Source organism: Pipra filicauda, unplaced genomic scaffold (genome assembly GCF_003945595.2).
Source record: "Pipra filicauda isolate LSUMZ 115617 unplaced genomic scaffold, ASM394559v2 scaffold10_size6260569_pilon, whole genome shotgun sequence".
Lineage (NCBI taxonomy): Eukaryota > Metazoa > Chordata > Aves > Passeriformes > Pipridae > Pipra > Pipra filicauda.
The window spans coordinates 1,159,345-1,182,027 of NW_024103541.1; the positions used below are offsets into that span (position 1 = coordinate 1,159,345).

The 22,683-nt window shown below is 45.2% G+C and overlaps 1 protein-coding gene across 1 annotated transcript in view; it reads left to right on the top strand.

Moving 5' to 3' along the window:
• Positions 1-22,683, top strand: part of GLI2 (GLI family zinc finger 2) — a 191,186-nt gene that overhangs the window by 149,688 nt on the left and 18,815 nt on the right. The window contains exons 5-9 of the mRNA XM_027725639.2: positions 1,478-1,669; positions 12,086-12,287; positions 14,392-14,605; positions 16,141-16,254; positions 19,701-19,832. Of these exons, the coding sequence (XP_027581440.2) occupies positions 1,478-1,669; positions 12,086-12,287; positions 14,392-14,605; positions 16,141-16,254; positions 19,701-19,832 (854 nt within the window). The remainder of the gene's footprint in view (positions 1-1,477; positions 1,670-12,085; positions 12,288-14,391; positions 14,606-16,140; positions 16,255-19,700; positions 19,833-22,683) is intronic.

Sequence of the window (22,683 nt, forward strand, 5' to 3'; positions counted from 1 at the left end):
GAGCGTGAGAATAGCTATTACTGCTGGATCATATTATAAATATTTTGCTTAAAGTACGTTCCTTTCTGCAGCACTCTCGTCTCTCTTATGAGCTTCCCTGATCTTACATCTTTACTGGGAGCCCTGCTTCCCCGAAAGAGGGTCACAGTTGCTCTGGCTGCCTGGTCTGTCTGGGACTGACGTTGCAGAGGAGGCAACGCCAGCTGGGTTATCCCCTGTGGGCTTTATATCTGTGGTCAGGGTGGCTCTAGAGTGAAGGAGAAGGACCATACTTTTTTCCTTCTTACTCTGAAGCTGCCCTGCAGCTTTTGGGGAAGGCAGGGTCGTGTGGGGAGCTGGCACTGGGTGCAGGCAGAGGTGATCATGCTCTCTGAGCCCCATCAGACCTCATGATGGGGAGCTGGTGACAAAAATGTCCAGGCCAGGAAAGGGGAAAATGTGCAACACTCCTTGCACTTGACAAGGTATAAGTCATGCCCTGCTTCATCAGAAGAGCTTCATTACATGGTTGCAGGTGACTGGCTTAGTGCCCAGGGAGCAGCTGAGGTTTGAGGACTTGGTCTCTGTGCACCCAGCAAACCCCAACATCTGGCTCCTGAGCTGCTGCAGGGGCAGGCAGCCCTTTGCTGCTGCAAAGCAAAGTGCACCAGAGAGCAACAAGGCCCCTGGATTAGTGCCTGGCAGCATAAAACCATCTTCTGTGGCTAAAAAAACATCTCTAGAGTGATGGGGACATGCATGTGTCTTCTTCCCTCCCCTAAAACGTCATCCGAACTCTCAGCCTCCCGCCCCAGAGAGGTCTGTTGGCTGGTGTGCGTGTGCTCTGCCTCGTCCTCTCCTTCCAAAGCCAGTTTCATTGTTTGCTGTGGAATAAAGGCATTGTGTTTGGGGTTGCTTTTCTTTTCCTTTTTTTTTTTTTTGTTTAAGGCGGTGGTAAATAAGTTAATGGGGCAAGCGGGTGGGGAGGCAGGTTTGAAAAATTACAGCTGGGAGAAAGTGAGTGTAATTGGCTTTGGCAGCCAAAATGGTTTTATGCTGCCAGACACTAAACCTAGTTCTATGCATTAGACCTTGGCTTTAATTTCCTCACGCTGCTATCGGGAACTGGGCTGCATTTGTCTTTCCTTTCTAATAGGCAGGGATGTTAATGCTGACAGGGTTACTGCTGCCGGCAAGCTGGGCCCTCTCCCCCCTCCCAGGGGTGCTGGCTGCGTCCAAACGGGAGGATTATTAGAAGGGGGAACGAGAGATTGTTTATAAATTTGCGGAAATAGAGGAATGCAGAGGCCCCAGCTTAGTCTCTTTTGTCCGCAGAAGCACGCCCAAGCACACGTCACGAGAGCCCTACACAGAGCCGTGTGGCTGGGGCTGGCGGGGGGCACGGGGGGAGACAGGGCCTCCAACGTCAGCACCAAGGTCTAACATAGCAGTGGGAACCTTCTCCCCATGTTTTTCTCCTCGCCTGCGGCTCCAACAGTGGCTCATGAGCACCTGAAGGAACGAGGTCTCTTCGGGCTGCCCCCACCACCACCGGGAGCCAACCCCGCCGACTACTACCACCAAATGACGCTGATGGCCGGCCACCCAAACCCCTACGGGGACCTCCTCATGCAGGGCGGGGGAGCAGCCAGCACAGCACACCTCCACGATTACCTCAGCCCCGTTGACGGTGAGTAGCAGTTTGGGTCCTCCCTGGCATGACTGAAATTTTGGGATAGATGGATGGGGCTGCCCTCCAGGTGGAGGTTGCTATATGTGGTCACTCTGCCCTGCTGAAACCCATGGGTGCTGCACTATAATTTTGGGCTTGAAAGGTCACCTGTTTCCAAAATATACATAATTTAAAATACATACATCATGGTCTCTTACAGACAGTGGCATGTTTGCTGCATGGCTGCTGGTCCAGTGAGGAGGGCATTGCTGCTGTCCTGCTGCATTGACCATGGGTGACCCTTGGGGGCAAGCTCCAGCTCCAGCTCCCCATCCCACCCAATGTTTAGCCTGGTTGGTGTCTGGGGAAAAGGAGGGCCATTTCCATGCATAGCCATGCTAGGCGCAGTAGACCTGTCACCTTTGTCGGGACCTCCCAGGTCCCCAGGGAGAAGAGATATGTTAACAGGGAACCGTGGTGGAGAGAATATGTTAGTACTTTGTGGGAGGAAAAAATGAGGGAATGTGGTATTTGTGCTAGTATTGAGTGTTATAAACCCAGAAAGCTCTTGCTCCTGGCTAAATGAAGAAGAAATAGAATCATGTTAGGCACTGTGGTGCTGAGTCACCCCTGTGGCCTGACTGCTGCCCTGGTGAGATGCGTAAAATCTATCTGGAAGCTTATCTGAGGTTCAAATGATTTTTAGAGCTGTTAGAAATGTCTTTACTTTCACTTTATGCTGCATCTTGTGAGAAGTGGGATTGTACAGATACTACAGAGGGCAGTTTGGGGATTATTTCTGCTGCAAGAAAGAGAAGTCTCAGTTCGACTTTCAGATCCAGCTTCTGTTTCCTGGGATGCCTTTGGATTTGCCTGTGGACCATTATAATTTTTGGAGTGGAGATCTGCATTGTTTCATTACCGCTTCAAAGTTTCCGTTGTTGAGCTTTTAAGATTAAAGACTTTGTGGTCTTGCTGCTTCATAAAGTGACTGGTTTAGAATGATAAAAGCTGTTCTGGCTGTTCAGTGATGGGGGCTTACAGATATTTCTAATGAAAAAACAGTTTCTTGTCTGCAGCTGCTGTGGAAGTTTTACCTGAACAGTCATTTTCTGCTGCCAATTCTTAGATTAACTGGCAATTTGAATCCCACTCTGAAAGGGAGGACATGTGCTCTTTGGTACCATCCTGCCCTCTAACACCCACAATATATCCTGGGCTTCTCTGCTACAAAGCAGCTGGTCAGTAAAACTGCTCTGTCTTCCTTCCAAAGGGTTAATGCCTGTGACTATAGCAGATGGGTGCAAACCAGCCCTGCCAAGTTCTCCTCGGGCTTATGAAGAAGACTCCTTCCTCCTTCCCTCCTTATTAGTCCATCTCTGACCAGCAGTGCCTCACTGAAGTGCCAGATAAACAACCAGGAAGGAAAGCAATCACAACTGTTTTTGTGGTAACGTAGGCTGGCTCTCAGCGCACCAAGATGTTTCATCCTCTGGTTTGCTGAAGATCAGTCTTTATCTGAGGTACTGAGATGCTCCCCTTGGCAGAAGACTCTCATACTGTTTGCCTTCTCCTGAAAACAACTCTAGAGTGAATCATGTATCAAAGATTCTCAGTTTCATGCAGCCGAGCTCATAACTGTGATTCACTGCAGAGCCAGGACTCACCAAGCATTTATGATGATCCTTCGGTAAAGCTTTGCTGATGAGTAACTGGAAAGCATTTTCTGGGCCTTCACATGTTCTGCTTGAGATGAAAACTTTCAAACACCGTGAGAATGTGACACGAGACACCAGAAGGCTACTTTTTAAGAATGCGTAAAAGAGCAGCAGCCCAGTGCCAGTCTCTGGTCTACGTGTTTGGGTTTATCCATGAGCTGGAGAAAAGAGAGAACTGTGCATTATTAAGACAGAAAGTAAAATGGATGGCTCTGAAATGCTGGCTGAGAAACCAGCATCTCCTTCTCTTTTTAGAAAGTTATTTAAAAAATTTAAATCAGCAGGGCCTAAATAAATAGTTGAACAGATAATTTAATAAAGCAGCCTCTTATGGTATTTTTCTGAGACAGGAATATCAGTAGCATGCATAAAACCCCAGTGAGTCACCACCTCACTGAGTCTGTCATTCAGAGAGCCCTTTTCTTCTCAGGGAGCCCCAGAACACTGAAACAAGAATTTGTTTGCAGCATTGTCACACACCTGTGATAACACTGGCACCTGTGAAAGAAAAAGCAGCAGATAAGCATATATTAAACCTGGCCTATTCAGTGTCACATCACCTCCAAACATCTGCAGGTCCGTGGGAGGCCTAGACACTGGGTATGGTAGTTCTTCCACAGACACAGTCTTTCTGGTTGCTGTAGTTGCTTTTCTTGGAGGATTTCTCAATGCCTTCATGGTTTTTGTCTTGTGTTTTTCATCCCATCACATGTCTAGGGTCAAGAAAAGTAATAGGATATAAATGTCATCTGGAGCTTGTTGGTGCCAACCCTGTGCCATGTCTTCTGAGTGTTCAAATGCTGACTGAGCTAGAGTACCCAGAGTTGCATCTTTTGCAGGGTTTTCAGTGTGCAGCTAGAAGTAATTACACCCCTAAAGTAGACCAGAGTTAAGTTTTACACACCAGACTGCTAGGGTATTGAGGCCAGTTCCAGTGGAGACTAAGCAACCCTTCAGTTATTTCTCCCATTTCATTTCCTTACCCAAAGGGGACTCAAAATCCAAGAGTGGAGTTTGAATCCAAGCTTAAAGCTGTTTTTTGGAAAACCTACACTTTAAAATCAGAAGTTAATCACTTTCCAATGTCACAGCATTGCTGATGGGGTAAGTTTGAGACAAACTTACAAATTCTGTTCACCAGATCAAAACAGTCTTTTGCATTTCTATTCTAGAAGTGCTGCTACATGGTGGATTATTCCAGGTGATGGAGTGATTGCACAAGAGCATCCCTGAGGCAGTAAAGACTGGTGGGGAGCACAGATAACCCTGGAGATGACTACAACTTTCTAATCATGTTTAGTACATCCAGCTGTTTTTTGCCCCTAAGCAGGGGGGTTCCTGTGCTTACCCTCTGCCCTTCAGGAGGTGCCATTTTCTCTCAAGAGGATTCTATCCAGAGTAACTCTATGCTGGTACTGTTATAGCCCTGTACCTCAAAAGATTTCAAAGTGCTGTACAAAGCAAAGCCATTGCATCACTGGAGACCCCAAAAAGAAAGAAGATCAAATGATCAGTGAGCATAACGGTGGCAGCTTTAGGAAAAAGATCCAGATCTTTGGAATAAGACTCTATGGCCAGAGTGGGAAGTAGATATCATCTTTAAATCCATCACTTTGCACAGCATTCAAAGTGTGATTGGGTTGTCCATGCTGAATCAGGGAATGCGGAACAAATATCTTGAGTCCAACTTAGATCCAGGTGATGCTGCACAGAGGTAGTCTCTCCAGGTCAGGAAGGCTGCGTAGATGTGTTTGTGCAACCTTACAGTTAGCAATAGCAGGGATGACCCTGCAGTGCTGTCACTGAATTTTGTCCAGTTCCTGGAGCTAGATGGAGGATCCCTGCCCTGTTTCTCACTGCCTGGTGCCAGGCAGTCACAAATGTCTTGATTCACAACCAACTGTAACTGTAACTGGGAAAAGGTTTTGTTCAGCACAGCACAGCCAGCAGGCCAGCAGTTGGCACAGTTGCCTGGGATGTGGGCAAATCATCAAGCAGGACTTTATTTCCCCAAATCAAACAGTGATTCAGCTTCACCAGCCTCTTTCAGTCAGTGTTGTTGGAGCCTTTCCACTTGAAGGCAATGGTTTAGTAGTCAGCAGGGTAAGAAGCAGGTCTGGCAGTGCAGCCCGGTGGTGACTGCAGTCAGTGGGCACATGTCTGTGAGAGGTGAGCTCAGGACTCTCTTCGGCAGGTCCATGTGAAGCGACTGCTCCATCAGGACGAATGGAGAGAGCCCAGCTTCATGGCGACCTAGGAAGGAAGTGCCTTGCCTGAGGCTGGAGGGACCAGCAGCTCTGGGTTTGCAGGATGGATGTGCCAGACTGCAGATGACTTCCCAAACAAGCCAGCTGTTGGCTACTCTGGGCAGACGGCGCGCCCTGTAGTCACTTCCTTAAAAAACTCTCAAAGACCTATTTTTTTGTTGTTTTCTTTGTCCCAGCATAGAATGGAAACTTGCTGAAATCTCAGAAAAGGTTCAGAGAATGGGAAACAATTTCCCACCCATTTCTAGCCAGCAATGCTATTTTTCTCCCCAGAAAAATATGTACAGAAGAGAGAAGTCCCAGAGCATCCCATAAGTGCTGTGTCTGGAATCCTGCTGCACTCTGGTTTCTAAAGAATTCAATTTACATATGCAAGTTGGGTCGACTAAACAGTTACCTTGTGGATTGGGAGTAGAAGAATGCAGCCTTGTCTTTCAGCGAGGATTTGAGGGAAGCATTAGTATTCCTTGAACTGCAAAGTTGATCGGCCTGGGGAGGAAAGAAAGAAGGGTCCCAGGACAGCGCCTGGTGCCAGAACAAATGTCCAGCATCTGCTGCAGTCTGAAAAAGAGGTGTGTTGCCTCTGCAGAAAGAGAGAGGGGAATAAGGAACTGGTTACGCAGAGTGTTTGTAGTTTATTGCTGCTGCTTATTGATTAAGGGACCATTCTGTGTTTTTATAGTGCTCTTGGATTTAATTTGATGATGGGAGGAGGGGTATATTTCTGTACACTTAGGATGGAGTTTTGTTGGTCAGTGGTCAGGAAGAGGGACAATTTTGATAACACTGTATTTATCCTGGAGCTGGGCCAGGGGATGCAGGGGGAGCAGTGGCTCTGGCTGGGTTTCTGTGGGGTGCGGGGTGATGGTGAGCCATCTGCAGCCCATGTGCCTTACAGACTCATCCTTTTGGGAGCAAACTCCCCCGATGACCCTCTGCAGTCGAGATCACAGCAACATGCTTGTCTGTAAAGACTTGCCAGAGATTTCCGTACCCTGAAGGAGCCTTGAAGGAACTCCCACTGAGTGCCTGGTGTTCCCTCTCAGGAGGGCTTTGCTACCACTATGTCTAGTGTGTCATGAGGTCTGAAATCTCCCTCCAGAAAAATTGTCTCTTGTAGTATCCCTCTCATGGCCCACAGTTCCCGTAAGTGGTCAGAGTGGGAACCTCCGCTCCCACCTCCCAGATGAGTAAGGATCTTATTCTGCCCCTGTGCAGAACAGCACTGGGATCATCCACAGGACTCAGTCCACAAGCTGCTGCATGTGTAAAAGCTGACCATTTGGTCATCACTGACCTGTTGTGGATTAATCTAAATTTGGGAAGAGTATTCCAGTTTCTGAGCAACTTGTGGATGTGATAATTCATAGACACTATAGGAAACTGCCAAGGATGCTTTTACCTTCTAACTAAGAAATCTGGACTTGCCTCTGAGCTCTAGGCTGGCTGGAGGACTGGGCTGGGATATTTGACAGACACAGCCAGTGTCACTTGAAAATTCAACCTTGAATTCTTGCTAATTTAGAAATGAGCTATTTAAACATGCATACCCCAGGAGAAAAATGGCTTTTGGTTGTGAACTGTGGCATTTACATTTATCCTGCAAAGATAGTGCTGCTATAAAGTCAAGTTTTTTCTACTGAAAAGTTATTTAAGGCAGTTTTAAAAGATTTCTTAAAGTATGTGGATTATATTTATTCTCTAGCAGGTAGACCTGAGCCTATGACAGTCAATGTGTCTGGGTCTGTATATGAAATAGTAAGGAAAGGCCAGTGCAAAACAGTTAAAACACTGCAAAATGTATCTGGCATTGACTTTTTGTAAGGCAAGGAAGCAGGGTCAAAAGCCTTCATGAGCTGCCATCCACAATGCTGCCACCAATGCCAGGAGCTTTGGACTCAACCTTTATGCACCCTTCCATTCACCAATTCTCTTCTCCTCCTGACTCTGAGAGAGAAGGGGACAGTCTTTTGGCTTCAAAGTTCCTATGTCTTACTTCAGGCCAAAGGATATTTCTGTTGTTTGAAATCTGAAAACAGTTTGAATTCTAAGAAGGTATCTTTACATTTTGCAGAACCAAAATCAGATTTTTTCCATTCAGAGCTAATTTGTTTGATATACACCCTAATAAATAAAAACCAAGATGCTAGTATGTCCAAAAAATGAGTGCATCAACATCCCATGTTTTCAAAGTGGGAAAGAGTTAGTCTGAAAGTAAGATGAGGTATCTCAAACAGGTGTGTCTCTAGGTCAACTTAGTAAACTCATTCCATCTTCTAAAGTCCACGAAAGCATCTGCTAGTTTTAATAAATGTTCTTTCAAGATGAGAGGTAGAAGTAGCAGAGCAAATTGCTACAGTAACAGCCACTACCCACCCTGGAGATGTTGTAAATGTGTTTGGCTGGAAGTACTGTCCAACACCAAAGGAGGCAGCGATACAGAGATCTCAGGGAGTTATCTTTTCTCTTGTTTTGCTGTGTGGGCTTTGGCTCATCGCTTCTTTGTGGACCTGGGTGAGAAAAAAGAGGTTTTCCCATCTCTCAGTAACTGAGAGAAAGAAACTGAAGGTAAGAAACATGTGTATCTCAGGTAGAGAGGAACAGAGAAATTAATTTTAAAAACTGAAACATTGATAGAGGAGTGGACTTAATTTTGAAACTATGTCCTACTTTTATTTCAATGTGTGACTGTTTAAAATTCATGTTAACCTATAAAGATTTTAGATTTTTGTACAAAACACCTTTTAAAAAATAAAAAAAAAACCTTTTTTTTTTTTTTCCTTTCAAGAGTGTTGATGGGGGTACTCTGACAGTTTGGGAACTTCCCCCAACATATTTTCCAAACATTGAAAAATTCTTGAAACTGCCCCTGTTCATTTTGAGAAGCTAGCATTTTTGAAGGGGAGAGGAGAGAGGAAGTGTTAGTGGTAAATGTTTGCGAAGCTCTCCATCTCTGTGTCTGAAAAATGGACCCCACCTTCACTTACTTCTCTGGGCACAGTCCCTGCTGAAGAAGTTGTGTGTGATTTTTCCTTTGAAACATCACTGGACCTCAGGCAACAGAGGATTTTGCTTACGTACCCAAGTGGGTGTCAGTCAGCCCGTACTGAACACCTTGCCTATGTGTACAGCTACAGTAATGTTTACCCATGCTGCTGCCTGGTATCATTTGACACTCATGCTTAGTGTCCTCAGATCAGGAGATTAGGTCAGGCCAATTTTTAGTAAGAACGATCCCAGTGCTGCTAGTCTGATTTAGAATAATAATTTTGAAAATATCTTCTTTTCATAAGTGCACTAGTGTGCATTTCTTCATGTGTTTAAACTGCTTTTCTGTTTCCCAGATGCTTCCCTTCCCAGGCACCTTGGGCAGGCTGTCATTAAGAAGAGAGGAATTGTTCATCCATAGCACGATTTTAGGTCACAGCTTTCCCTGGAAGCCTGCAAGACCTAGGAGACTTTTGTGTAAAGGACGAGCCTAACCTATTGGATCTACTGTCAAACATTTTAGATAGTCCATGGTACTTGCAAGATCTGAATTAGAGTGGGCACTAATGCAATGCATATTACTGGATTTGGGCTGGAGAATTCCCAGGCCAGCTTGAAAATCTGACAGTTTCCTGCAGAGTTTTACATGGAGGAAAAAAGATGTACCTGTGAGCAGTGGGGAGGGGTGCCCACGTTGGCTGCACTGCCAAAACCTAGGTTTCTGTTGGATATCAGGACTTCTTCCCTCTGCAAATTAATGGCAACCAATGGCTGAACCAGCACTATGGACATAAATCATGTGAAGGAACAGCGAGAAATGAGTACAAGGCTTTTCTTTCTATTTAGTAATTTATCAAGGGAAGTGGCACATTAATAAACAGATCTCCCTTGAGGTGTGGGAGTAACAGAGATAAATATGACTGTCAAATCTGGCCTGCTTCCTTCTGTTAGAGAAGGAGGAGACTGTGGGAATGCAAATGTAGGAAACAATATCTGTATCTGGAAAGACGCATATTATTTGTAGGACAGAAACACTGGCAACTCATCTGAGATGGGGCCTCATTGCACCTGGTGCAGTATGTACAGAATAAAGCACAAACCCTCTCTCTCAAAAGGAACTCATCTAAATAGATGACACTGAGAAATAGGGACACTGAAAGAAGCAGCAATTTGCTCAAGGAGGTATAACTGGGGAGGAAACAGCACCCAGGTCTTTCCGGGTTGTGGCACATGTATCGAATCAAGATGCCTTATGGCCAGAGGAGGGAAAAACAGAAAGTTTAATTAGTTCAAACCAGTTACATTAATGCATGAATATATTGCAGATAGAGGACAGTTTTGACCATTATGATCTAGACTCAAGCAACCTTCACATTGCTTGTTCTAGGGCTCTGGGAGGACTCAGATTTCATAGACCAGATGTGAAGGTTGAGAATTCTGCACTCCAGCCTTTGCTGAGGGAAGGTCATTTGCTCATTTTGGTTTTGCGTCCATAGTGCTTCTGCAAAGTGTCTGCATCTTTTCCAGCTTCCATGGAAGTGCCACTCATCATGACACATGGGGCTGAAGTCTTCCAGCTGCAAGCACTAGGAAGGTTTGAGCCTAGTCCCTCCAAATCATGTAACATCTTTAACATTCATCTTTAACATGGTTTTTGTAGGCTGCTGCTCTTTCTGTTTACTACCTGATACTTGAGTCATGTTTTCTCTCATCTCCCTGCCTGTGAGGCCGCAAAATGTAGTTATACAAAATATTATAAGAAGAGTGTGTTCAATATATATGCAACAATTTGATTTTTAGGAGAAATTCCCAATAAAATCAGTATTTCAGTAAAGGTATTGCATGTAGCAACTCTTGGTGGTGTAGGACAAAAGTCACAAGAGTGCTTGGTTCAAGTACCAACTTAGCCTTGGACTTCCAGTGGGACCTTGGGACTGTTTATCTTGTGCAATGAGGGACATTATGGGAAGTAAGAGGATGGTGGTACTAAACCCCATTGATTACACATCACCCAGGCATGTTAATGACAGAGCCACTTAGGTGCACGGGTGAGTCATGTGGAGACTGGGAGACTGCAACTCAGCCACCGGTCTCAGGGAAATGTTGACACAGACTTCTGTGAACCAACACAAATCAAACTGGCAGGATATATTTTCCCTCCTTCACCCTCATTCAACCTCTCACATACCAGGACTGTCATCAGGATGGAAAGTTTATGCTCTTGCAAAGTGCCAGGCTTGTATTTGGTGATATGCAACCAAAATCAGTGCCTCCAAACAGCTAGAGGAAAATAGCTCATATTGCCTGGCTGGGCAATTTAGTGTTTTATTCACAGTGTTTAATAGAATAAACCCATAGGAAGCTCTCTGGGGAGACCACTACTGGAAAAGTCAGGTGGTGATGCAGCGCTGTGCTCATCAAGGGAAGGAGATGGAGAGGCTGAGCTCTCCTGCACCCTTGGGTGGATGGCAGGAGTTACCAGCCAGGTCCCATGACCAAGTGCTGTGTTTTACCCTGAGAAACTTTTTTTTTTAAGTAGACAACCTAAACTCTGCTCACTTTGGAGGGATGACTCATTCCAGGCAGGGCTAGGGTTCAGGCAGGTTTTGAGTCTGGTACCCTGGTACTGGAGAATGTTGTGGTATTGGCCCATCTGCAACTCCCATCCATGCCACCCCAGAGATTTGAAGGTGGGTCAGGCCTGGGCAGAGTTTCCTCTGGATGAAGTCAGTCATTCCAGTTACAAGTGCCGATGCACTGAGGGATGCCAAACTTTTACAGTAGTAACTCGTCATGTATTGCAGATCCACAAACGGGACTGGCAGGGTTGGAAATGACTTCATGCCTGAATGATTGACAATGGCTAATAGGGCCCAAGCACTGGCAGGTCCCCTCAGAGGGGGAGAGTTTGAACTTTGTGCCTGAGCTGCCAAATTGGTTTTCTTAAAACTCTTAATTTACTTTTGGGGTTTCTGGAGCCTTGCCTCCTTCATTAATTGGATGGTCAGCATTGTGCTGGTGCTCGTTTGGTTTCCGTTCCCTCTGCACACAAGCACACACACCATTTGCAATGGTTGCCCCGGCTCGGATGTGCGGCTCTTCTGGCCCGCTGCTCCTGACACCGAGTCAACAGGGACGGCTGCGCTCATGGAAACCTTGCAGGGACGTTTCCCTTTTAATTTTAAGTTAATTTAGTGCCTGTGAAAGGGAGCGATGGACAGGCTTCTGTATCCTCCAGAGACAGCGAAGCAAGGGGGCATTCATGGCAGTGCCTGACCCCTGTCATTCAGCACCCAGAGGAGAGGAAACATCCCATCGAAGTGCAGCTGATCCCTGCGCTGCTCCTGGCTCCTGAACATCCCACAGTAGTCATGAGTGCAGCAGTTCTCAGGACTTCCAGCCCACCTACAGAAAGGGAGCAGCCCACTGGTTTTGTCTGACAAAATCTCTCTTTCCTGCAGTGTCCCGGTTTTCAAGCCCGCGGGTGACTCCAAGGTTAAGCCGAAAACGAGCCCTGTCTATCTCCCCACTGTCCGATGCCAGCATTGATCTCCAGACAATGATCAGGACCTCCCCAAACTCTCTCGTGGCATATATCAACAACTCCAGAAGCAGTTCAGCGGCGAGTGGCTCCTACGGCCATTTATCTGCTGGGACAATCAGGTAAAGCTTTGGGAATGGCTTTGTTCAGCTGAGGAACCATCCCTACGAAAAAAGGGATGATCCTCCAGCAAGGGAGACCTTCCCTTCCTTGCAGCCTCTGCTTTTGTACATCAGGGCTGTGTAGTGTAGTAAATCAAAGCCCCCATCTGGTTTTGCATGTGGAAGGGTATTTTGTGACATATGGGGTGGGTTTTTTTGGCTGAATTGGGATTATTGGTTACCACATTTCCAGCAATTACAGTATGATCATGCCTCCCTGCAAGCAGAAACAGATAATAAATTAATCTAAATGCTCACTGTGAGCAGTTGGACTGGTTAAGAAACACTCTGATTTAAGAGATTGCCCTGAAGTATTCTCCAAATTATTGGCCCACATTCTTAGAAAAAATGTTGTCTGGGTGGATTGAAGAGCATAATTCTAAAAACATAGTTAAAACAAATCTAAACCCTCGAGTAAAGTTTTCTTCAAATCCTAATTAAAAAGCCCTTACATTAGGCTTCTGACTGTTGTCAATTCCTGCTATGATTGCTTCACCCAAGTTTCACAATGTTATTATTCTTTTTATTACTTAACTGTTAAAAATGTTAGATTTAATTAACACTGATGTTGCAAAGCAAGGGTTATAAAGATTATGCACTCCTAAAACTTGTGGGGGAAAACAGAGATATTGCTATTAGTAATTCTAACAGTGATTTTGTAAGTTACTTTATCCAGCAGCATAATTTAAAATCAAACTGTAATGTTTGACTGTAAAGCCAAACGTAATGCTGATTTAAACAAATTGCAACTCCTTGTCTGGTAATAATTTTTTTTCTAGTCTTTTTACCTGTTGTCATCAGCTGGACATACCTCTAAGCACCTCAGCTTATACTCAGATTTTAAGGGTAGTGTCTGGTATTTTCAACAAACCAGTAGAGTGCAAAGACTGACCCAATAGTCAGTTGTTGGCCTCCGAGGGAATAATCAACTAATAATAATAAAGAATTTGAAACTGTTATTGGTGTTTTAAAAGTATATCCTAAATGTCAGGAATTTTAAAGTGGGTTACATATATAACAAGATAACTGCTAGAAATTTGGGTGAAAAGACTTTTTTGTTATTATTTTAGCAATGTGTTAAAGGCTGGAATGAAATCCGCTCTGTAAAAGCAAAATTGGCAATGAAGCATGTTGCTAATTATGGCCCCATTTTCTGAGCGTTCACACCTTGGGCAGTTTTAGTGGTGTGAGAGAAAATACCATGAGGGTAAAGGTTCAGGGCAGTCACCTCTTAAAGGTGATAAATAATCAGTTTTTGGGCTGAGAATCCGTGGTTCATGAATCACCGGCTTAGAGTACCCACAGAGCATCTCCTGTGCTTCTCTTCCACTGCCCAGGGGACTTGGCCCTGGGGGTGAACCCCTTTTTTCCAAAAGCAGAGCTTTGTTTGTCTCACACCTGTTGCCCCACTTATCTCCCAAGCAGCCAGGGGCTAGTGGTGTTCCTGGTCACCACTGACCTAGATTGGAGATGAACCAGTGACCTACATAGGAAGGGTGACATACTTCAGCAGTCCCCTGGGCCAGCACTCCCCTCACCTGAATGCAGAGTAAATTGCATGGTTTTGGACTATGTTAAGTGGATACTTATTCATCCCTGCTGTAATCTGTGCCAAGTGAGCCAGGTGATGCTGGTTTTTCATATCCAGGTTAGCATAACCCCAAGGTTGCGAGTCTGCAAAATAGGTCTGTCTGGGAAAACCCAGGAGCCTCAGGGGCTGCAAAACCAGATGTATCCAAATCCCATCCTCTTCTGCACTCCCTGACAAGGGCTTTTGTTGTTTTTTTCACATAAGAAGCAAAGAAATTACAAAGTCTCAGTTGTGTTGGGTCAAAATGATTCACCAGTTTGTTGAGGTACACGCGAGACAAATCACGCCTTTGCAGTAAAGCAGGCTGTGTCAGGCTTATTGTGATATTGAAGGCATCTAGCTGGGACATCGCAGCCTGTCTCAGGAAGTCTTCAGGAAATCTTCAGGAAGCCAAACTTGAATCAGGCACTAGCTGATGTGACAAATATTATTAAAAATAACTGCTCATCATTTTTCTTTCTCTTGTTGCTGCAGTCCGGCATTCAGCTTCCCCCACCCCCTTAACCCTGTGACGTACCAGCAGATCCTGACCCAACAAAGAGGCCTGAGCTCAGCCTTCGGACACACTCCTCCCCTGATCCAGCCGTCCCCGACCTTCCCCCCACGGCAGCACATGGCAGTGATCTCGGTCAACCCACCACCAACACAGATCAGCAACAACAGCAACTGCATCTCTGACTCCAGCCAGGTAGGAACAGCTATCCTGGTCCTCCAAATGAGCAGTGCCCTTCATGGTGGCTGTGGGAGTTTTACCCATTCTCTTTTTACTCATACTAGCCCCTTATGTTGCTTTTTCTTTTTCCTGGCTACTGTTCTGACTAGTCACAGCCAAATTTTGCATCCACATCCCTTCCTTGCACAAACACGTACCTACCCATGCAGAAACCAAAGGCCTTGATCCATCAAGTGTTGAACATGATATGCAAAGTCATCTCAGGCAGGAAATCTCCTTGAACATGTGCCATGTCCTATTGAAATCGAGAGAATTCAGCACATGCTGTAGTGTTTTCCGAGATAAGTACCTGAGCACTGTGAATCAAACTTCATCAGTACCTTTACCAATTCCTCCTCCCTTTTTTGCACAGATGTGAACTATGCCAGTGGTCTTTATCTTTAACAAATAAATGCATCCTACATAGAACTTCTTCACATTTTACTTACTGTTCCTTTTTTTTTGGTAGCTTCCCTCTCAGTGTATCCCTGCTGTTGATTTTTACTGTTAAATTTTGCAAAACTAGGGGGCCAGATTTTGAAAACTAGGAATGCCATGATGTGTGTGAAATCCCACACCTCAAAAGCATCCTTACAAATACCTGTGAGCTCACCCAGGCACATAGATGTGTACACAAGCCCTCCACATGCACTGGATTAGTGAATATGTCTAACACATTCTTAATCATTTTTCTTTTCCACTTACATTCCTTCAAAGTTTAAATTGCAGTCACTTTTCTCCCCAGAGACTTATTTCACCTTATTTCACACCCATTTCAAATTGTTGTTTTAGTTGTATCATACTGAACTTTTCAGACTGGTTTATTGTTTTAGGGTTTCTCATGGTTCCTGCACTGCAAATTCTGTTTGTTATTGCAGGTTATTTGATTGATTGGTTTTGTTTTCTTCTTACAAACTGGCTACCAAAATAATGTGGCTGGCAGGAGTTCTGCCTCTGTTTAATAATTTGCAGGACCAATCTTGAGCAATTAGCAAGAGTATTGAAAATATTAATGTTCCAATTTTATGCACATACAATGGGATGTTTTTTCTCCTGAAGTTGTTCTCATTTTTTAAGAGCTTAGCAAAATAACACACATAGTCTTTCATGCACTCAGCATGCCAGAGCCCTCATACATAACCAGAGCCCCCTGCTCCCCCCTGGAATTCATTTTCTCAACAAATCATTTCATCACACTGAGAAATAAAATTGTGGCTTGGGTGGGGGTTGTATAAGGCTTGGGTGGTTTTCACATGGGTTGGATTGTTCTGAAACAGTGCAGCAGTGGTGAGGCCAAGCTCACTGGTGAGCAGAAAATGGGGCTGCCCTTGACTCTTCTTCCCTCTCTTCCATCCCTCTGCCTTGCACAAACGCACACAGGCTGGTTTTCATATGAAACCCAGGGCAACAGGCCAATACCCTGTTGTCCCCTGCCACTCCTGAAGTTCATGCTGCTGCCTGTCTCTCATCCCAAACCCCAGTGCCATATCTTGCCTGGTTTTCTTTCCTAGAGCAAGCAAAGCAGCGAGTCGGCCGTGAGCAGCACCGTCAATCCAGTAATTAACAAGCGCAGCAAAGTCAAGACTGAAGTCGAGGGCTTGCCCCCAGTGTCCCCAAACACACAGGTAACCTCCCTGGTGCGAGACATGTTGTGTGGCCGAGACAGCTGGGTCTTGTCTTTGGGAATGATACTCTTGGCACCTTAGGCTGCAGCTGGAAGCAAGGCAGCAAAGCCTGCCAGGCAAGCGGGTGTCTCCTGGAGCGTGAAGCCGAGAAAGGTACAGGGCAGAGCTGCAGTGATTGAGTGAAATATTCAATGGGTGCCTGGGACTCAGCTTGCTGTTGCTGTACTTGGATAGAAAAAAAAGAAGAGAGGAAATATACCAAGTGTGATAATTTAAAAATCACATCTTGAGTTTTCTGTGCTGCAAAGCAAGCAGTGTTAGTGTCTCAGAGCAAACATAGATTATGAGGGAAGCTTGCATGTAGGTAGAAGGCTTGCAAAAAAAAGGACAACTTCTTGATTCAACAAGGAATTGCTCTTAGAAACATCCTTTACACTGGTGACACAACATTTGACACCAAGAAGGGCCCAAAGGCCTTTGCTTTCTTTCTGGAGCTCTGTGATTGCAAACTGTTTAATGGCTGACAGTATCCATCTGACCGTTCTTTATCACAACTGTAAACTATCAGGAGTGCTCTGGGCACTTCATTTTCATGAAATATTAGACCGTGTTATTGTCAAGCGAATGGAAGAGTTGATGACAAATTTCTCCTTCTGCCCTGGTTCAGGAGCAGGTCTCAGCATGATGCATGGGGACAGCAACGTGTGCAGTCATCAGGGGGCTGGTAAAATTGATGAAGATAGCATATCAGGGAAAGATAAACATGCTGTAGTCAGCACGATTAGGGCAAAGAGGCACCTCTCTGGAGCTTTGAGTTTAGGAGTGCATCTACACACCGCTGCAAAATCACAAGCCCCGAAAAACTAATCTGGCTACCACCCGGGCTACTAGGGCAATGTGTTTATTTCTTGCAGCAAATGAAAAAATATTTGAAAGCTATTACCTGCTTTGTCAAAGCATGTGTAGCAGAGGAGCTGTGGAACAGGCATCTTCTAGCTCAATGGCTGTCATCCTCTGTTCTCTGCTCCAGTGCAAAGCGATGTGCACCCAGCCTCAGGGAGTGCTTGGACAGTGGCAGCCTGGCTCACCCCTGCAGCCCTGCCCCAGAGTTTAATCCACTGGGTCTTACAGGCACTGAAATTGGCACTGAAAGAAGCGGGAGAGTAGTTTAAAGTGGTGAAAGGAGATTTGATTGGAATAGCAAGGTGAAATTAAGAGTAGGAAAATGCACGCTGATCATCTAATAGTTCCTAATGAGGCAATATGTGAAGTAATACCCCAGGGGAAATGTAGGCTCCATGTCTTGCGGCATTTCAGTATGGACTGGGAAATCACTAGAAAGTACCATGTAAGAGACAGCCCATTCTTGGCAAGGAGGACAGGTTAAAAAGCTGAATGTAGTGGGTGTCTCCTCTTTGGTCTAAGCAACAGCAATTCATTAAATTTGGGAATTCCTTTTCTGCAGGAGACTGTGCTGAAAAGTTGTGTTACAGTCAATTAGGTATTGTCTGATTCATTTTTTGCTGACTATAAAACTCATCCTTCCTAAAAAAAAGCATGTATGTGTATGTTTTGTTTTGGAAATGCTGCATTGGAAACGCCTCATGTGAACTGTGGTTTGGGTGTTCAAAATCCTTGGCCAGACAGTATCTCCAGTAATGGCTTGTGCTCTAAAAAATGCAATCCAGACAAGATTTGTGGGACACAGTAGAGCACCAGGCATGAGTGACCTGAGTTACTGAGCTCTTACAATGCCACAAGAGCTCCAGTACAAGATTCAGATTAGCATTGAACTAGCCAGAAATAAAACAAGTCAATCCTCTTCAACAAATAAAATGGTTTCAATTCCATTTTTCCAAAAGAAGGTATAAAATTTTGGCAAAATAAGATTTTTTAGTAGAAAATTACAGTTTTCTAGGGACCACACTTTGCATGAAGACAAATGTTTCAACAAAAAATAATACTCATAACCAAATAGGAATTGCAGGAAAAAGAAGCTGCTATTTGAACTTTCTCAGACTGTTGCTATGGACTCTCATATAGTTTGAATGTCCAGAAGTCTATCTGTAAATTACTACAGTTTCCAAAAGCCACCTTGCAATACTTCTTTTTTTAAATAAGGAGCTAATTAAAACAAATCTCTTCCTCTCCATATCTAAACTTTTGAATCGAAAAGTCATAGCTGGCATGTATGTCATGAGCTAGTTAATGAAAATTGTTGAACTTGGGTACAGTATGTCTCACTTTCCAAACCATATAATGCCATTAAGTCATTAATCACTGCAGCTCCCCAGGAGGCATTCGGAAAGTGTTGGCGGGGAAGGAGATGGCAGCCAGATAGATTTGTTTGGGCAGGCCAGAGACAGTTTGAGATGGGTCTGGCTGTGTCTGCACACATATGGGTCCAACTGGAGAATCAGATCATGAGGAACAGTGTCTGCTGTGGTTAGTCATCCCAGATGCTCCTGTGTAAAGCTGTCCCCCAGGTGGGATGTTTTGTTCTAGGCAATAGTAGTAATTGGGAGGAAAGAGAATGAAGGAGGACAAAACATGCAGGGGTTTGTCTTGCTAAATTCCAGCCCAATATTGGCTGCTGATTGCCTTGTCTCTAGTGCAAGTGTCTGATGCATGCAGAGCTGACAGTTGTCCTTACTCTGAATTGTACTAATTATGTTGTGTGCTACACTATTGTGTAGTTGCCCATACTTTAATCCTCATAGCAGCCATAACAAAAATCTTCTGTGCTTCATTTAGCACTGAGGAGCTGGCTAGACAGAGAAGTTAAGGAGAGAGCTCACAGCGTGCTCAGCATTAAAGAAACTCATTTATGAGTCGGGAGTTCCTGGAGCTCTGTTCTGCAACCCCAGCCTTCACTGGGTCTTGCTCAAGGTTCCCAAATTTCAGTCTCAGAGAAGTGCTTTGAGAGCTCATCACTTTGTCCCTGTGGAGCATCCTGCAGGCATAAATCTTTGGGTAAGGATTAGGTATCATTTTCTCATCTACTAAAAGATGCAGAAAACAGAAACCCTCTCCCCAGCCCATGTCAGGTAAGTGTGGTAACCACTAGGCTCTGAGCCCTCTGTGGTTTCTTCATGCTCATGTTTCCCCACTTTGCCCAGATCAGAAGTTTTGCTCCAGCAAAGAACACAACCAAAGGTCAAGAGCCAGCTTTTTCCTTTCTCCAGCCTTTCCTGAGACTACCCACAACCTGGCTGAAGCCAGGCATTGCTGTGGCGACGGCTTCGGGATGTTTCATGTCATGTCATTAACTCTGATCCACTTCTACCAAAACTCTGTAACTCTTTATTTCACAGTAATCATGGATGTTATGTAGCCAAAATGAGCATGGTTTTGTGATCAGTTGATACCTGTCCTGTAATCTATGAGTAATGGAGGAATTAAGATGAAAGAAGTTCACTTATACAATCCACTGTTGTATGTTGCAGGAGCATCTGACAGACCTGAAAGAAGATCTAGATAAGGATGAATGTAAACAGGAGCCTGAGGTGATTTATGAGACTAACTGTCACTGGGAAGGGTGCACAAAGGAATATGACACTCAAGAGCAGCTCGTCCATGTGAGTAATGGTTGGGAGGAAACCCCAGCGATAAATTTGGGTTTCTGTGCACTTGTCCTCATATTTTATCACTAGCTGCTGTACAGCCAGAGCTCACCCTGGGAGCTACTAAAGGTGCAAATCAGAGATACGGTGTGTAAACACTGCCAAAGCAGGTCGCTGCTCCCCGAAGAGTTCAGCTGAGAGAAGCCTCTCATAGATTATGTGATATTGCTCCCTTCTCAGCTGCTGAGGCTGCAGTTTCATTCTCCCTTGTGAATGGCCCAGCGACAGAAGGCTCTGTGCAGAAGGGCCTGATCAGAAAATGGGGAAGAGGGCTGAGCCCTTCCCTCTTCACTGGCCATATTCACTGAGCTTTCCCATGTAGCTACTCCAGCACTGGGTCAGGGATTGTCTGTGCTGTCCCCAGTCCTAGTCCATGAAAGCCTTTTATGCTGCTGTGACATGACCTGTGGGGCCATATCATTTAAAGGCTGTTGACCTGCTCAGCTCATCCCTCACACAAAAATAGAGCACTCTAGAGTTTGGAAATAGGCTTCATCAGAGTCTGAAATACAGAAAGTGGATTGATTTTCTAAAACTTGGGAAACAGCGCTTCCATAATCACAGTGGTGTCCCCAAACCAGTGTCAAAACTGCTCTCTGAAGGATCCCCAAACCAAATCATTAATCAGATTTTCAGTTCTAATTAATTCCAAGAACCTTTTGTACGCTTTGCTTCATCTGGGAATCCACCGTTTGGTTTTCTTTGGCTTCTGGGGTCAACAAATCCCTCATACTCAGAGCAAGTGCCTGTGAAATCAGACATTACCTGTGTCTAAGCCCCATCCTGCCCTCAGCCCAGCACCCTACAAGTCATTATTTTGGGTCTCTGGTGTGAGCCCTTTTTATGAAGCCAGCCCATATCTGCAGGGAATTCACCAACCTAGCAACCCTAGGCCTGTTGCTTGCAGCTAAGTGTTGGATTGGGCAAATTTTGCAACAGGAGCTGCTACCTTCTCCTTTTCCTTCAGCCTTTTGCTGCTTGTCTTAGCCAGGCTCCCAGTCTGCCAGGGGCCACCAATGTGCAACTCACATGTAGCCATCTTCCTGAGGGCTTGTGTCTGCTCTCACCCTTTTTTATATATCTTCTTTTTACACATGTTTAGATGCCACCAAGTAGGCATCAGTACCATTTGCCCAAGTTCTGTAGACAAACATTATCTTAGCCCAGAAGGACCACACTCTAAATTATAATGTTGGGCACATGCTTTTCTTCCGTCTAAGGCTAGTGCCTGCCCACCTCTGCCAGAAGTCACTGGTTGAGTGCAACAAGTCCTTGAGTACAGGAAGATTTGGAAATGGTTTTCAAGGCCAAATGAGTGATAAGGTGCTTAATGGGTTACACATTGCATGCCACAGGATGTTGCTTTTCTGGGGTTAAACCACAGCAGCCCTCTCAGATGGACTGAGCTCACATTTGTCCAGCAGTTTTTGTGTGTTTCCCTCTCAGATGTAAGAAAAACTAACTCTGCCCAGAGCAAAGTGCAGAGCACCAGGCAGCTCAGCAAAAATTTGTTTCCAGAAAACAAACCAAAGAAAAACATTCAATGAAATATCCAAGATCCTAAATTTGGACGGTTATAAAAATGGAGGCTTCCGTACTATGATTACTAGCAATGTGGGGTTGTGGATTTGGGATGCCCAAAATACACATGGAAATGAAATACAGATGTTGTGGGCCAGCTTCTGAGAAGACGGCATCTCATCATGCATGGAAAAACTCTAGTTTGTGTGCAGAGCAAAGTACCTGGGCGAGCAGGGTCTGTTCCCCACAGACAGTGCACAGTGTGCTTGTGGGAGAAGTGAGTGTCAACAGGGAGCTGCAGGAGTGAGGATATATTTTTGCAAGCACAACTGCTGCTCCCAACTTCAAAGGTCACACTCAATTTGAGAGAAGTTTGAGAGAAGCCCAGGCAAACCTCCAGCCAGGTGGGGGCTATGGAGCTGTAGCTGAAGTGGGTTGAGTTGTGCAACTACTCATCCACCACGTGATGGGAAGCAGATGTTGCCCAGACAGTGAGTGAGTGCCCTTTCCATAAATGTTCTTCCTCTGGCCCAAGCAAGTCCAAATGGGCAAGCCTGTGCTCTCTCCCACTACTAGCACTGCCTTGTGTAGTCTTAGTTGCAAGTCAGACTCCCACACAAGCAGAGCCTGGAGACATATCTTCCCAGTCTGGTCTGGGCATGGTTTAGCATGTCCATGGGTCTCCTGGGAGGTTCATCAGTTTTCCACAATCTGAAGCTAAAATCTCACACCAATGCTATGTAATAAAACCAGAACCATAGGCAGCAGAACTCCAAACCCATACGAAACCTCTCCCAAATGCAGCCTACCCCGACTCCCCCAGCATGCAACTTTGGCTCTCAGTTTTTACCAGTAGTACCTGAGAGACCAGCTGAGCCCCACACACCTCCTCTTGTCCCTGGGTAGAACTGGGACCGTAGGCAGAAGGTCCCTGACACCAGCATTGGATCACAGCACACAGAATGCTGAGGCTGGATTTGGCTAGGACTGAGAAGGCTGATGATTTTGTTTTAATGTACTTTTGTGTCCTCACATTGCCTCACCACCCCGAGAAAATCTCATCCCAAGCTGCAAAATGTGTGCCTGGCCTTGGCCAGGGGCACAAAGGCGGGGGCTGGAAAAAAACTCAGCGCAAAAAAAGCCAAAACCCAAACCCAAAGTGGTTTATTTTAGGATTTCCTGTCAGTGAATGTCTACTGAAAACACAAGAGCGAGGACAGGCATTATTTTTGGCAGTGAGACCCCATTCAGAAAGACAAGGCCGCCACGGGAACAGCGCTGCCGA